This window comes from Filicampus tigris, chromosome 1 (genome assembly GCF_054856515.1).
Source record: "Filicampus tigris isolate MCC_2025a chromosome 1, RoL_Ftig_1.0, whole genome shotgun sequence".
NCBI lineage: Eukaryota > Metazoa > Chordata > Actinopteri > Syngnathiformes > Syngnathidae > Filicampus > Filicampus tigris.
Window position 1 is genome coordinate 10,164,300 of NC_141217.1, and position 17,940 is coordinate 10,182,239.

The 17,940-nt window shown below is 39.2% G+C and overlaps 1 protein-coding gene across 2 annotated transcripts in view; it reads left to right on the forward strand.

The window, feature by feature from the left end:
* Nucleotides 1-17,940, forward strand: part of cntn3a.1 (contactin 3a, tandem duplicate 1) — a 111,146-nt gene that overhangs the window by 80,822 nt on the left and 12,384 nt on the right. The window contains exons 10-14 of one of the 2 annotated variants that reach the window (XM_086051493.1): nt 767-899; nt 3,632-3,782; nt 11,317-11,444; nt 15,394-15,569; nt 17,602-17,719. In XM_086051493.1, coding sequence (XP_085907619.1) covers nt 767-899; nt 3,632-3,782; nt 11,317-11,444; nt 15,394-15,569; nt 17,602-17,719 — 706 coding nt within the window. The remainder of the gene's footprint in view (nt 1-766; nt 900-3,631; nt 3,783-11,316; nt 11,445-15,393; nt 15,570-17,601; nt 17,720-17,940) is intronic. The other variant, XM_086051502.1, reaches the window with a different exon arrangement.

A 17,940-nucleotide genomic window follows, 5' to 3' on the forward strand; every position in this document is an offset into this window, starting at 1 on the left:
AACATTGGTTGTTCCGCTATTTTTGTCAGTCACATTGACAAAAGCAATTACAACGACATACCTACTGTGTCAAAGTTGCAAAGTGGAAGCTGGAGCTGACCTTTGTTTGTGTTAACATTTTTCTTTTCTAAAGTATCACAATCGCCAGTGGTAAAAATTAAATTCGTTTGAGGTGTGATGTTTGATTATGTCAGAGCTACTGTATGTTAGGCAATGGAGGGGTTACATCAATTCACCATGGCTATTAAGACTAAAGAAAATGGGCACTCTATTAAATTATTACCCCCTAGGTATGGAAAATATGTGGCTAGCAGTTGAATTAAATCAGGCTATTCATCAGAATGAACCTAAACTGTCCAAATATAGCACTAATTACCTACCTTGCGGTAATGTGTGCTCTCCTATGAGCAACTACTTTATTTTGTGATGCCACGGTGGCACTAATTGGGCTGTTTATAAGTTTCCTCTCTGGATGGTTTACATAAATTCAAAGGTCAGTTCAGCAAAGCAGTATATCATCTGCATAACTAATTGCCTGTGTGTCCGTCTACCTTGCTTATATTCAAGATGTCCAACCACAAAAAGGTAGTTGTACAATGGCTATACCAGTTCGGCAGACTGTGTTTGCAGATATGTCTTGGATATTAGCAAAGTTCCAGGATGAAGGTTTAAACCAAGACCATTGATCTTTTAATTCAAATAATGTTGTAGTGCAATACATTTCCTGTATCGTGATTGTAAATCCCTTATGTGTATATGTCTTAAGCAGGACCGGATTCAGGTGAATAATGGAGTGTTGACCATCGGTAGATTAAATCTGGCAGACATCGGCACGTACCAGTGTGTGGCTGAGAACAAGCATGGTAGAGTATTCACCAATGCTGAGCTTCGAGTCATAGGTAAGAAGACTTTGTTGTTGGTACCTGGGATATATTCAAATGAGTTGCTGAGTCTGAGCCGATTCTTGTAAAAAAAAAAAAAAAAAAGGTATAAATTGTATACAATATTGCTTCATCAGCATTTAATGTTTGTTGCGACAATTTAAATCAGTCATCTTTGCATCTAAAGCTTTAATATACTTAATATACAAAACTGTTATTTTTATGGTGTACAACCGATACACACTGGCATGCAATACCATGTGCTCAACTGCAATGTGTGTCACAAAAGTTACAGGACTAGTGTCCAAAAAGTCATATTCTGAATCCAAACGGTAAATGTTCACTTTTCAAAATTATCATCCCCTTGGAGTCTAACGCGCTTTTCCAGCTTGCTCTGCCACGCCACCATGCACTCCTCGAATGAGTCTTACAAGATTCTATGCAGCTCCGTTGTCACGCTCATCTTGACTTCATACGGTCTTCAGAACGGTTCTCATGATGACAGTTTAGGCTCAGGAAAGGGGAAAAAAAAATAACCCTACGCCAGGTCGGGTGAGTAGGGAGGTATCTCCAGCACAACAATGTTCTTCTTTACCGAGAACTGATAGATGCTAAGGACATTGTGATGTGAACAGACGGGTGATCCTGCCTCAACCGTCGCCTCTTTCCGTGCATCGAATGAAACGAACACCGCAGGATTTCTGTTATGTCCTGATTGATTGAATGGCCCACATGGAAGGGCAAAATTCATATTTTGAAATATAACTGAAGTGACATCAGTCCTCGAACCTTTCTGTCACGCCTTGTATGTCTCCGGCACCAGATTGTGTGGAGACTTGTAAGCGCTTCCTGCTGAGTGCGAACGCATACAAAACAGTACGAGGTGCCATCAACTCGGTAATTGAGGCCTAAAGGAGCAGCGAGGAAACCTCCCTCTCATTTTGTATTCTTTCATTTTGCTTCACGGCCCTCATTCTTCATGCATAATGTCCACTTTAAAGAAAATGCATGGAATTGGAAAACCCACTTTCTTTCACATTAAATATCCTCTTAAAATGATTGTCTGTGACTGTGTGAGAATGTGTCTTTCTTTTGTGCAAGCGAGCAGTATTTGGAGAAGAGTATGCAAGAGCGGCCTACATAATAGATGAAGTGACCTGTATGTTTTCAGATGCCCGTTCACTCTGATGCTCTTAGCAGCTCTCTCAGCTTCTCTGTAATTCATTGCAGAAATTCGAACCATCCTACTAGGTCCGAACGAGTTATCATTTTCGGATCAAACTCGTGATCTCAGATTTTGTGATCGCCAAATCTACGATTTATTAAGGTGCCCTCCAAGTTCACTAATCAGAAGCGGCATGCTACTCGTTGACAGGTTACACTAACCGATCAGCTCCAATCAGGTTAAAAAAGCGTTGCCTCCACATCACACAGTCAACCATCCTCCCGAGTCCCTACTTTCCCAGTGAACCCCGGGCGCTAAGCTAAATTGCTCTGCACAATCTGTATGGACAGCAGCTACGAGCTGCGAGGTGCAGAAACTCGCCTCTGTAGTGACAAATAAGCTACACATCTAACAAGTAGTGCTGTGATTAATGGCTGATGAGGAGTTGCATGCAACACATTGCACAAGAGAGCATGTGAAGCTGGAGGAGCTAACACTAATCGCTAAACTAATGTGAAATGCAGAGGCACGAAAGACCAGAATACGTGCTTAGGTGTACAGTTCACGTTTCACAGGAGTCTAGCTAGAAACGCGTTCAACCAGCTGTGAACAGGAAATTAGTATCACCATTAATAAGTATGTCGAGATAAAATAAGACAACAGTCGCATAATAAGCGTGCGCTGGAAAACTGGAAATGAATCGGTTACGACTGAACATCAGCCATGACAAGGAGCTTATAACTTCAAAACTGTATTAAATATTTATAGTATCAGCCATGCTATTTGTGTTTATTTTGCATCACAACACACCAAGTTTTGAGTTCTGCACATTAATAGAAATAAAAATGACTCTATATCTTTTTTCGTATATACATTTAGCTTTACTAAGGGATGTTGTATGTTTGTTAAGTTGATTTCATTACATAAAAAAAAGAAGCAGACATGTTTACATGAAAATGCAAAATTTGAATTGGAAATATTTACCTTTCACATTTAGATAACCATTTCGAAATTCTTCGATTATTATTTTTACACTCTTACACTCACCATTACTGTGAAGTGATTGACTTTCTACCGTGATATGAATTTCAGGCCAATTGCTAAGCCTTCAGTCTCTGTTTGAAGCAGTTAAGTCTCTGACAATAATATGGAAAAATATCTACATTTAATCTTACCTTTGAGTACAAAGAACATGGTTGAAAATATTTTGACATACACTATTACACATAAGTGCTTATTTATATATGTATGATAAAAGCAGTAGGTCTTTATTGAACCATTTTAAAAACCTTGAAAAACAACTGCCCTGCTTCGCACATTTTTAGTGTCTGAGCATTACTGGATTGTCTTTTAAGGTTTGTGTGATATGATGTAATTTTCTGTCATATTCGTAAATGTTAGTGTACATAGTTCATACTGCACCGAAGCTTGATTTAAAGGAAACTGAATTGAATCAAAATCTCAATATCTGTTTGAAAAATTGCAGTTCAATCTTTTCCTAAAATTGCTCAGCCCTACTTCCTACTCTTGTGTCCTCTTTTATTTCACTGTACTACCACTTCTTTGTTTTGACTGTCACTTCTAGCCATTGCCCCAGACTTCTCCCAGAATTTGTTGAAGGCCCAAACTTTGGCCCGACAGAGTGGTGATGTACTGATTGAATGCAAGCCCAAGATGTCTCCTTGGGGTGTGATTTCATGGAGGAAAGGAAAAGAAGCCCTAAGAGAGAACCACAGGTAACTGGATTTCCTTGTGAATGTGTTTTGATCTACTGCTCGCTTTGTCGAAGCAGATTTCATCAACATAGGTTTTTTTTTTTTTTTTTGTCTACTTCACATTCATGTCGGCAAATTAGAATTTCCGAACAAATTCTGCATGCTACCCCTTTCCCTTTTGCATTCCACATTTTCTCTTTAATGTGATTTTTCAATGGCCTCCTGGCCGTACTCTGGGCTGTCTTCTACACTGTTTACAAAAGGTAATTGACCGTTCTAAGATCCATCAGCTCATTAGCAGCATGCAAGTTCTGCAGGGTTATTCGAACGCGAGTCAGATGATGATGCAGGCAATCAGTGAGACATGTACGAAACAGAAACAATCCCCCAAAGGGACAATCGATGACAAACTGTGGAATAACATACGTTCTTCTGCAGTAGTGGATGTGGCACTGAGGGAGCCAGCTGGACACCTTGTTTATTAGAAATCAGGTTGGGCAGATCAATGCAATAACTCATTGAGCAGGGAAAGACAGAAAGATAAAGGGCTCTATTTTCGTCGGCAGTGTACATCTGCTCAGGCGTAAAAAACTGTCGCACCTTGATTTTCATGCAGGTGCAAGCCTTCTTTGGCATGTTTGTGCGCCTTGCTTGGTCTTCCGGTAAACCAAGGGCGTTTTCTTTTAGACACCCTTGGCGTACCTGACAGTTTGGTGTCAGAATGTACACTAAAAATTAGACCAGCTGAAACCATTTCCAAATTGTGGCGCACGTGGTACAACACCATTTTGTTGGGTTTGATCAAGGTGCAGCAATACAGATTTTGAGCTCCTCGGATATGTGTGGTGGATGTCATCTTACACATATTTCATTCATAAATGGCCTCGTCAAAATTTTGAAATCTATTTCACAGTGTGGTCATTTAATAATTTTAGGAACCTACTTTTATTTATTTTCTTTGAAATGTTCTTCTGTTGTGTTTAGATCTTGTCAATGTACTTCATTTTATCAATTTTGATAAGCTACTTTTGTTTTCTCTGCTTTGCTTCTGAATGTCGTTAGCTGTTGTGTTTCAAAATGCTTTTTGGTGTTGTCTTTGCTCGTGTGCAGCACATTGATTTGTCTTGTGCGTATAATGTGTTATATAAAGCTCCCTTGCTTGCCACAAGTATGGCAACAGCGTGCATCAAACCCAGCGAATCATTGTTGAAATCAGTTAATTGTTATTGAGGGGGTTATCACACACAGATGCACGAACAGGGGTGGAAGGCGGTCTACAAGTGCCTATTTCGCAGTGGCCAACTTTACATCATGTGGAGATCTTCTTGCAGTTCCTCATAAACGTACTTTGCATGCGTCAAGCTCATGAATGGACTGCAGCGATGTAGACCTGTAGACCTTGCGCCTCTGCTGTTATGAAATCAAAGGGAATGAGAGGAGCCACTTCCATTGGCTGTGAAGTAAGTCGGCTGTGTTCACTCTCGCAACGGCGCAAGCGCCTGTTTCTAACTGCTTGCGTCTACGGAAATACCAGAAGAAAGAAAACTCGACCCATGAGCCCAGTTAGACCACGCAAGTCGTAACCTTCAAGTCTCAAGAAAGTCCCAAGTAGACTTTACAAGATCAGGATTTGTGGGGTTGATCAGCGAGTTTGAAATGATGCTCGATCACCGATTCGATCAGAAGAATATATCTATTTAAACAACTTGTATTATAACAGTCAACCCCGCCAAAATATATTGGAAAAATAATAATTTAAATGTGAAATATATTTTCAAATTAAATATAAGATGTCATGTTTATAACATCTTCTCTTACATTAGAGGAAAAAAAATGCATGAACATCGTCAGTCAAGCAGGTGGTCGGGGCTTTTGCTAAAACGATTGCTATCTTGGTTCAACAGCTGAAAACAAGTCTATACGCTTTCTTAGCAGCCACACAAAGTTCCTCACTTCACATTCTGCTCCTGCTGCCTGCTCCTTTTTGGCTCTTATTGAAAGCTGGCTGTGTTGTACAAGTTCCGGTGCCCACAGAATAAAGATTTTGTCTTACATTGTTTGTCCACTTTTTACCTGCATTGGACCCAGCATGAGATGTAGTAATGAAACTGTTTGGCTCCAGTCTAGCTGTACATGTTCGGCCCTATCTACACAAATTCTATTGCCCTTATATGTAAACTCATCACGAGAATAGTTCAAATTAAACAACGGAGCTATTTTCGTGTTTGTTCAAACAATCGCTTGCCTGGTATTTGCATCTGTATCTGTGATTGGCTGAATGTGTGGCTGGAAGTTCACGTAACTTATGATGAGTGATGAGCGCTATTTTGAATTAAATCGATGTTAAAAAAAACAAACACATATATTGATTGTAGCTATCTCTGTTTTAACATGGATAAATAAATGAAGTGGTTCTCGGACGTTCTACCTGTCAAAAAAATAAAATAAAATACATGAACGCCATTACTATATGATCAGGGATGCGGAAGCGGAACTTCCGCCTCTTAGCTCAAAGGCTTTCTGCTCACGCGACAAGGCTATAAATCAATTAGCTTTCGGGCTCATACTGTACATACAAAATGACAGCACAGAATGACCCCATAGGGAATGAGTGTGAGTTTGCGCTAATGTCTTATTTCACAGATGAGGTCAATGACGTCATTGATAGATCGCGCGAATTATGACATTACAGTTGATCAGCGATTTTTGAATAAAATGGAAAATATCGACCGATTTCCATGCAGTAGATCAAATTGGTGTAGCCCCAAGTTACTGCGGGAAAAAAAAAAATCAAGCAAGTCATTGCGGGTCACCACCAAGTCAACTCAAGTCATTACTTGTTTCAAGCATGACGAAAGTCGAGTCATGGAATGGAATGGAAATCGACATTTTTGCCTTTCATATTTCACAGAGCATTTACATATTTGTGATGCCTGCCAAAACAGCATATGCCGCTGCCATAGATACAATATAATAATACAACGAACAATATAATAATTAAAATACCAATACTAGCAATACATTAACAATAATAGTAATAAATAATAATGATGTGAACATATACTTTCACTTTTAACCAAAGTACACATAATTAAACATAATAAATTTTTGTATCAGTATAGTATCGTATAGTCAGCGCTTACTGAACCATAAACCGTGAGCACAAAACCAAGATATGAACCAAACCATGGATTTTGTGAACCGTTCCACTCCATGTATTTATATAAAAATGATAATGATAATAACGATTACATCCGTTTTTTTGCACCTCTAAGGGATCTAAACTTAAGGAGGCTTATCGTTCTTATCCTAACCTATTGTTCTTCCTGGGATGGTGTCAAATGCAGGTCGAAAACCTCCTTTATCAAATAGTGTGCTAATCAGTCAGTGATGCATATCCATGTTTATGAAATATCGTTGAATGTGCAGGAATGTACCAGCAAGGGGCAAAGAACACCTGCTGCAACATACACTGATTCCCATTTTGTCATTCCATACGGGATTAATTGCCCGGCTGGCTCAGCAGCTTTTCTTTACTCAGATATCCATCCTCACCACAGTGTGGTTTCAGTTGTAGTCATATCTCACCTCCCCCAGCGAGGCAGTTTGTTGGGAAAACTGAAAGGCTGATCTGATAGTAAATGCCGATGCCAGCCCAAAAGACGCAGTGGTTACAGCTTCTAAGATGTTTTATTTGAGGCCGAGCGGCAGCATCAGCACTGAGATTATTTGTTGTGCTGTGAAATGATCGACCCAGCTTGCAGCTTTATTATCCTCTTAAACATTAAAAGTGAAATGCAGCCATAAGGCTATGTGCAATGGCACCCAAATGACGAGATTTCCCATTCAGGTTTGTAGTGGGTGAGTTGCATACCCAATGTAGACTTTGACATTATTGCAGCATCTCTTGCAAGCCTATTCCCTGCTTCCTCGCTCGTTAGAATTTAGTTTCCACTGCACAGAAATGAGGCTGCTACCAATGCTATTACAGCAGTAGCACAGCAGTAATCCATCCCACTGGCTGAACTAAAATACCCATAATTCCTTCTTAATCTTCCAGGGATAATGTTTTCAAGGCTGTGGAGCAGAGAGGTACAAACTAGCTAAGAATAAGGCAGAATCTTAATGTAAATAAAATCTCACAGCAGCGATTCCTTTACTTGTATGGCCTGCATGTAGAACAAGATGGCCTTTGCATTTACCGGTACTGTATGTGCAGAGCTGTGGGGTTAATGTAAATTGCCAACCTCATTTTATTTCACCGCTGATCACTGCCACTATTTGCAAAACAATATTGGCAATAGCGCTCAGGAATATCACATTATAAATTGCAGCACTATATTTACGATTGCTTTGGTTAATGTCATGTAATTCATCAGATACAACACAACAGCACATTCTCACATTTCTCACATGCCCTGCCTATAATAAATCTGAAATCGTGCTATTGCAGGGAATGAAATGAACAGATTGCCAGAATATCCTAATAGTAAATGGTTCAATAACTATGCCATCGTTCTTAAGCGGTCCAAATTGAGTTTATTTACAGCCTGATCGTTTTTTTGTTGCACTGTGGAGAAAGAGACTGAGCTTTTAGATTACACCCAATAGCTCACTTTAACACCGACCAATAAGGTTGAAAAGTGCCTATTTACTGTATCACACTACTCAATCTTTTATGTGCCTCACAAATTCCACCACTCCTGTTAATTGCTCCAGTGCAATATTTGACAGGAGAGAGAATGTGAAAGCTTTTCAGATAGATCATGCTCTTCACATCTTTATCCTGGATAATCCTTTTCCAGATTGCTGAGCAGAAAACCTGACATACAAGTGTGACATCTCATATCCATAACTCTTTGTTACTGTCCATTATGAAAGAATCCCTCGGTTCACCTGCAAGATTAAATTTACTGTCCCTCAGGGAATGGGCTCTGTTCAAGTGGATAATGTATTTTAATTTCCCTGGGCTTTAAGGCAATAGTGGTCATTTTGGCTTGGTTTGGAGGGTTTCACGCTGCCTTCGAGGTATCAAAGAGGCATGTTCAGATTATTCATTTTTAAGCAAGTCGTGGTTGAAATATTGGCTTGACCCCATTATTGTGTCGTGTGCAGTTTTGAGCATAAAACGGCAGCTTGAGCCGGGTAATTAATTTCAAAGGATCCAAATGTGTTCAGGAAATTGCTGTACAATCAGCACTGAGAGGCAGGATCAAAAATTGATGGGATAGGATTTGATTAAATTGGCACGACCTCTCTTACTGAAGAAATGACTTGTAGATTAAAAGCGAAGTTTGTCTGCTGCCGTCGAACATGCCAGAGGCACTCAAGTGTCGTTTAGCTCCCTAATAAGTTACTCACCACTAAGAACACAATGATCACCGTATATTTATGCTCCAATCTGTGCTGAGAGGAAGCAATACACACAGTATTAGCAGTAATAACTGAGATAAAAACAATTCCTCCCCAAAATAGATAATTAAATAAATAATTCGGAGAGATGTGATTATTTGCCTGAAGCAGTTCATCTTTAATTAACAAGGTTATGCTATTAATGCCTGTCGAGGATTTGTTGCTACTCTTTGGAGATCAGAACTTCGGCACCATCCATAGTTTGTTTTCATTATTATCATTATTAGATACAACATTACATGATTTAAGTGAACACGATCATTCCCTTACTTGTTTTTGATTCCTCTGCAGTGGATAGTGTGTTTTTCACTGACTAAAAAAATGATTTAGACACGACTCTCAATAGAACTGTTAACACAATTCATTTCCAATCATTTTTACCCCTCTGAATTGTTTGGCGCTAAGCAAACAAATCCCACTTAAGTCTTTTTTTTAATGAATTTTGAGAGAAAATAATTTTTAAGTTTTCTCCTAAAGGTGTTTGCAGCACATACTGAATTCAAGGTCATGTTGACACCAACATGCTTTTAAAAGCCGCTCCCACTTCAAAGTTGGTTATTGGAGGCAGCATCTGAGTGATTGTATTCTACAATGACACACTGGATTTCTAGTCATTTGTCCACTGCATCGGGTCAAAGAGATATTGTTGTGTGTACAGAACATCAGTCAGATTCATTTGGAACATCAAAACAACTACTCAGCGGGTAATTTCATACAGTATTTTCAAACAAACCATATCTGATATGACTGTTTACTGAACAATTGGTGATGTAGCATCACGGAATAAAAATGCATTCACAAAATAACTCATAGTAATACTTTGAGCAAATTGCAGTGTAATGCTGAGGTGTCTGGCAGTGAGCGTCGCCCCTCAGTTTGTATGCTGAAACTCTCCTCTCCCCACATTCCACCCGCCCCTTGGCTTTCCCAAGTCCCAAAGATGCGCAATGGGATTGTAGTACATTTACAGCCGTGCAAGTTTGTCCATTCACATGCTTACATTCTAAACACGCAAGAAAGGAGTGCATTCAATTGAGTCGTCGTGATTTCCACATGGGCTGTCATTAGTCAGCGGTAAAGTGACACACCTTAGAATTGCTTAAGCGTTTCTGTGCCTTCAAACTGTTCTTCAACTCTCTGGGAATTGGAAGCATCTGCACTACACTGCACGGGTGCTACCTTGCTGACTTTTCATCTGTCATATCAGGTTATATTTCACTACAGCAGCTCGTTGACAAGTAAAGCGGCACAAGCACACTCTCTGCGTCAGATGAAATCTGCCAGGCTTGACTGATGATGCCGACGGTTGAAATGAGAATCTTTGTTGTTGACGCTTGCTGCGACAATCTGTTGTAGAGGCTCAACATTTTTTTTATCGCCACGCAGCCAAGCAGGTCGACTTTGTTCCTCTTGAGATTTCACTGACATTTATGAGGAATAATTGAATCAATTTCAGTAACTGGTGGAGGTGATCTTTATCTTTTGTCTTTTTGTGTTTTTCTCAGCTTTAACTCGTTGATATTCATAAATGCAATGGAAATACAATAAACAGTAATTGAGTGAATTTTACTGGGAGATTTCTATATTCATGACATTATACAATAAGGTTTGACAATTTATTTTTATGCTTAACGGTAGAGTGAGATATACAATACAAGCATACAGTGGGACTGTTGGACTGGAACAAATTTAATTTAGGATTATCATACTGCATACAGGGTGAGTGCACGTATATGGCATCGGTTTGTGTATATATGACTTACGGAGCAAAAATTGACAATGTTTGCAATTTAAGTACAGTTGCACGGTGTGTGTGGATCTGCACATAAAGTGCACTGTTCTTATCAAGCCAGTGCAGCAAAATCAAACTGTAACACGTGGTGCTGAGGTCCTGATTATGTCACACTGCAGCGCGGGGAGCCAATTAAAATTTGCTGAGATAAACTCCAGGCTCAATTTAAAACGCTTTAGGATAGTGGGCTTGTTCATTTCAGCGGCATGACCATGCGCGTTAGCACAAGCAGGGCTAAATTTCACTATATTTTCCTGAAACCAACGGTGATGCTGTCAACGGTTTCAATGAGATGTGCCTTATCAACTTTGTATAAAGTGTACGGGTATGTGTGTGTATTATTTCCCACAGAGTTACTGTGTTGGATAATGGAAGCCTTCGTATATCCAATGTCTCTAAAGTGGACGCTGGTCTGTACACATGCGTAGCCAGAAACCAGTTTGGCGTAGCGAGCAGCACTGGCAGCCTTTTGGTTAAAGGTAAGAACTGCTTTTTTTTTAAGGTTCATCTTTACCTATCTCCAGCGCTCGTGACCCGAATGAGGACAAGTGCCATTAAAATTGGATGGCTGGATTGGCTTGCTTAATCTTCCTTCACTTTAAACATTAAAATGGATTTGGGTAATAATTAATCATAGAATTACGTGAACCATGTGACCAAATTGTAGGACTACACTTTTTCATGTAGGAGTTGTCAGCTCTCGTCAGTGTTCCAGTCCTACTGCACTGTCGTAACCCGAGTTTGTACGTATGTCAGAACACCAGAGGTGGGCATTCCGTCAGGCTGACGGACCAGTCCGTCACTGACTGACGGAAATGCGCCCCGCCTGTCTCGCGTGTGTTTATGATGGCAGGCTTACTTGAATAGACTGCGTTGACTATATATGTAAGAGTAGATCGCGGTATGCACCAAAGAGAGAATCATGTGTTATTCAGGCTGAGAAGACAAGAACTAATTAATGAGCTAAGAGTTATTAATAAAGTAGCTTTGAATACAGAGACAGTTTTACAGAGAAGGTCTTGTGAGTTACGGTTTACATTTCTATTTTTATTCTTGGAAAGAATAGGGTTAGGAGGTTGTGAAACGGTATTTTGCAGCTCCCCCACACTCCATTTCAGATGGTGGCAATAATGCACCAAAAGTTGTTTGCCAATCGCTAAAAGCAGACACAGTCGAAGAAAAAAAATGCATTTATTGTCATGGAAACTTTATTTCGGTTTGCACAAGGACTAGGAAGCATTTTAATCCACCGTGATTGTACTTTTGGCAACAATGCGAGACAACATTCTGGTTAAGCAAAACTTTAAAGTCAAACTTTTTAGACTTAAAGTGGCAGCAGGCTCCTACTTAACCCTTGCTAACACTTGCTGACGGAAACGGTGACTGAAGCACGGTTCAAATATCATGACGAATTGACTGACTGAAAATTATAGTTTGGCTCTCCTTAAAAAAAATGACGGATTGACGGATGACGGATGGTTGCCCATGCCGCTGGTGGATGACGAATGACAGACCGGCAAACTTTCGTAAAATGTCCACCTCTGCGGAACACGCCGTAGTCTATATCCCTAAGATATGATAATGCACTCATAATTACAGTAAACATTTATTTGAACAACATTTTGGCTTCAAATCTAAAACTGATCAAAATTAAAAACTGAAGACAACAAATCTTCACCGTTACTTCTGTTTTTGGCTTGCACACTGCAAGGGTCACATTTAATTGTATCAGTTCGTAGCCACAAAAGACTATGGTCGACGTCGACTTGACAGTCTAATTGAAAGAGACCACTTGCTTTCATTGTGTATTTCTGCTTTCATCATTTATTTCTGTTTCCTATTGAAAAGCTGCAGCTCAATGTCGCATATCAGTGGTGCACAGTTAAAATGATCAAACAGTTAAACAGTACACTTCAAAAAAATCAAAGCAGCTGGTCAAAAATGAAGGACTTCCTTGACCGTCAGCCATTGATGTGCTTTAAAAATCACACACTTCAGCCCAGGTGCCCATGTGCACTCAGGCTTCTTAAATTACTTCTATACGGTCCAATTAGTTGTTGGGCAAAGGCTCCAATCAAGCTAAAGGCTGATTGCATTTACTTGCCTTGTTGCCTATGTTTAATTTATTTTTATGTACAATGGCTTTTTTTTTTTTTAACCTTCCAAACAACACTCCTCTGCTGTGCAATAAGATCTTCGGGGTCATTTTAAAGGGCCGAGTTGACAACAGTCCTCTATTAGAGTGCCCTTTGGTGATTCCTCTTCGCATCTACTTTGAATTGCAAATACGTTTGCACAGAAGCCCAACTATTCATTCTTGCACCCCCAGTTCCTTTCTTTACATGTAGGAATTGGGTTAACAAATAGATCATCTCTATTCTTTTATATTTATGAAATAGTATTAAAGCTTGTAATTTTGCGATTGTCTTCCTGCGTTAAAGCTAAGACCAGCTTTAATACTGATAAGCTGAGGTTATTGTCAAGGTACAATATCACTTTAGTACGGTGTGTAAATGATTACATCTATTCCTGAAAAAGAACTGCACTGACTGGAATCACCTAATTTGTTGGGCTTTTTCAATGATCAGCCAGAACAGTTTTTAATAAATTTTTAATGATATGTTACTCTTTTATGTGCTGGGTGGCGCGCCTATGCTTTAGAGAGAGATTTGAGTTTGAGTTTGCTGATTTCGCACTGTTGCATTTGGATGAGTGGGAATTTGGACATTCAACTTGTTAGTCAACTCAAAAATGTTCTTTACAAGAATATGCTCTATATGGCCCATTAGTCTAAATATGGTATTTTGATTAACATTGTGTTTGGGGAATATGGATTAAGCAGCAAAATCCACCTATTTTTATCCCTCCCAGGGGGCGGCCATTTTGCCACTTGCTGTCGACTGAAAATGACATCACAGTTGCTCAGGACTCAGGTAACGACCAATCACGGCTCAACTTGCAAACGTCACGTCATGACCAAACTCAGAAACCAGATGAGCCCTTGATTGGTCATTACCTGAGCCCTGAGCAACGTCATTTTCAGTCGCCAGGTAGTGGCAAAATGGCCGCCCCTAGAGATGGCAAAAAATGTGTGGATTTTGCTGCGTAATTAATATTCCAATATTAATCAGAATGCCATGTTTAGACTAGTAGGGGCACATGGAAATATTATCGTAAATAACATTTTAGAGTGGACTTTAATATTAGAACTTTTTTTCTCAACAGATTATGCTTTTTTTGTTGCAATCATGGAAATTAGTAAAGGGATCATTGCAGCAAATAACCTCAATTGTACAAGTTCAACTTTGTTTGGCCTAATTGTTTTGTACCTGGCTTTCCAGAGTATGATTTATTATTCCGTCTGGAGTTCATGTCATGCTTTGTGTTCCTCCCAAATAAGAAATTAAACTGCAGACAGAGCATTTAGGCTATGCTTGATGACTATGAGCATACTGAGGCATAACCAGAAAATTTGCAGCAATTTCTATGCTAATTCGGATGCAAATATTAAAATCTAGGTTGTAAAAGAAGTCGCTTCAGCGCTATAAAAACAGAACTGTACCGAATGAGGATTATCGTGTGCAGAGGAATACTGTATGTTATGAATGAGGAAGCCAATTTGTGATTTCCCCCGCAGTCATAACAAGAAACGTGCGTGACAGCTCTGCTGTCAGCGGCAGAAAGTTTCCCTCGCTTTGCATCTAGTGTTGAAACTTCGCCCGGACTCACACAGAATGCACCTCCACGACCAGCCAGCTCTCCTTAGCCGCTACCAGATAAACAACTCGCTTTGTTTTGACAGAGCTGAGTATAGACCTTTACTCCCCCTGACATGCTGCATTGGCTCCTCTGTCTATTAGATACTTATGACGTGCATGTATAATTCACTGCTCACCGGACTCTCAGCCTTTGCTCTATTATCTCCCCTGTGCAGTTAAACGAGAAGCCCGCATGAGACAGAATGAAGATGATGTTGATGGGAAAAATACCAAAAGTGAAATGCAAACACAAAAAGACAAAGAAAGTGTCGACGCGGATGTAAATTGCAATGCAGGCAGAGTTTATTTTTCTTCTTTGCCACTGCAGCAGTATAGTGACATATGGGAATGCACCTTAATTTATGAAACTCACATAAGAGGTACAATGTTTGCTCACTGACAGACCAAATATAATTTATTCTGAATTGGCTGAATATCTAGGGCAGGACTAAAAGAAAAAAAAAAAAAAAAAAGGAAGACATGTTTTGTTTTGTTTTGTTTTTTTCAGTCGCAGTAAAATGTTTATGGAGCATAAAGAAGAAGAGTACACATCTGATAGAGGACAATTTACATCCATACTCAAAAAGTCATGCAAAATAGGGTGTAAAACATGAGTGAAGGAAAAACATACTATTGAGTATTTTTCTGAACCAGTGCTCCATGTTTCCAGAGCCAACCGTGATCACAAGCCCTGCTGGTCATTTGGACGTGACAGTGGGGGAGAGCATTGTGCTGCCATGCCAGGTGTATCATGACCCTTCGCTGGATCTCAAGTTCACATGGTTCTTCAATGAGCAGCTCATCCACTTTGGCAGCGCTGGGGCTTATTTTGAAAGAGTCGGGGGGGTAGGTTTAAATCCTTTGTGTCAGTAACAAAGCCACGTACAAAAGAAATGACTCACGCACATAAACGGTAGGGGTGGGCTATCAAATACAGCCAAGTATCTTTGACCGCATCTTACTTAACTGTAGTTTAAAGTGTCTCTTGAGAGAACTGGTCTTCATTATATATTAAAAAAAAGCTCTACTAATTCCATCTCTTATCAGTTTACAGATTAATTTATCCCACACATCAGGGAGCAGCGTATTCATTGTTTGCTTATTAGAGGCATACACATAAGTGTTTGGGGCTCTGCGGTTGCCTGTTCAGCTGGTAATAAGACCCCCTCCATCGACAAGAGCAACAACCAGTTAATTCATTATGCGGTGTGCAGCCAAGCATACTGTACTTGATCATCTACAAAGTATAACAATGTTTGTCTCCGAAAGAAGATAAGCAATTCTGATGCGCTTCATCATTCCCTCTTTATTTTTACTATTCTTTTTTGCATTCAACGTGATCATGTGCAATAGTAGCCCAGTAATGTGTGCTGCCCTGCAGTTCATTTAAACCCTTGACCCCCTTTATTCAGCTCACTAACACACTGTGGGAAATAGCTCATACTGAGTAGAGGATAAGAGGAAAGCTCCCACAATAACTGTTCAGTCTAGAATATAATAATAAATGAAACCACATGTTATGTTGTGTTTTCAGGTGTATTATTAAAACGGTACTGCAAAAGGCCTCCTTTTCTAATGGGTGCAGCTGCTACTGTACTTGGAAATGTATACATGCTGTATATGATGTACAATATACTTTATGTTTCAGTGTGTGGTCTTATTACGATGATGCTTTGAGTTATGAGTGACCCGACTTACAAGTATTTCGAGTAGGACTACAACTAACGATTATTTTGATAATTGATGAATCTGACGATTAATCAATGAATCAGATAAATTTTAAGTTCCATCCCTTGACTCAAAAACATGACATGTTGACTGCAGAAAATGCGCAAACATAAAGTAATTATGGTTCAGTTACTGTTTTGGTTCGTAGCATGTCAGAAAGTGGGCAAAAATGTGGATTATTGTTTTCCAAAGTAAAGACAATTTTTTTTTTTTTATTTGAACCCTTTCATGCACAATGGTCACTACAGTGGACAGCTATTTAAAAGTTGTTTTCGTCTATATTAATTAATCTAAATTTAAAAAAATATTTTAACCCTTTCATGAATTAATTATGATTTGATGTAATTATTTAAAATATAAATATATTTTTCAAATTACTAAATATAGGCGAAAGCAACTTTTAAATAGCTGTCCAATGTAGTAACCACTGTGCATGAAAGGGTTAATTCAACACAAAGATAATGAGTCCACTTTCATAGAGAACAACAGAAAGTTGACAATACAGTATTTAGTGAGACAATTTTAAATTAAATAAGCTATATAACCGATTCATTGATTGAATTGAAAACTAATTAGTGATTTTTTTGATAATCGATTAGTTGTCATTATGTTTAATCTTTGCACTTTTGAGTTACAAGCCGTTGTTTGACCGTTTTTTTTGTTTTTTGTTTTTTTTAATTAAAAACTCACCCTTGCGGTTCCAGCGCTATATGCTTTCAGTGAACTCAACTCAATTCATTTCACAATAGCAGCACTTTGGCTTTGACTTTCAGTCTGATGCGTTCATGCTAGCGCTAATTAGGTTGTGTGTTGGGGTGCCTCAACTCTTTAAGCAACAGATTGAAAACAAATCGTACGGCAACAACTATTCACATTCATATTGTAAATTCTTTATCTTTTACTGAGAGCAACTGTACTGATGAGCTGAGAGGGTAATCAAGGCGTTATTACAAATCACACTTGCAGGACTGCATTCGGCAGCATATCATATTGAAACTGGGCTTGTCTCAATTGAGATTAATAATATTGCCTGTGTAATTCGTTATATTCATATGTATGTATTATATAGTATCTCATTCATGAATTGGATGCCATAAAAAAAAAAAACAGCAGTTTTATTTTAAGTAATTAATCTCCAATGTTTTGACAGCGCTCCGCTGGGGACATAATGATCCGCAATATTCAGCTAAGGCATGCTGGGAAATACACATGTGCGGTTCAGACCAAGGTGGACAGTGTGTCTATTGCCACTGACGTAGTGGTCAGAGGTAAGATATCTCATACTCCAGTATGTATAATTTAGAAGGAAAGACAGTATTGTATAGGAGAGAGAGAAAAGTTTTGAATGAGAGAAAATCTACGCATCACCGTGCTGGAGTGTTGTTAGGCTGCTTTTACATCCTTTGCATTTCATTTGGTTTTCCTCCTCTTTTCCATGGCGCTTTTTTCCCTTTGTTTAGACAAGGCCGTTACTGTACAATTGATAAGA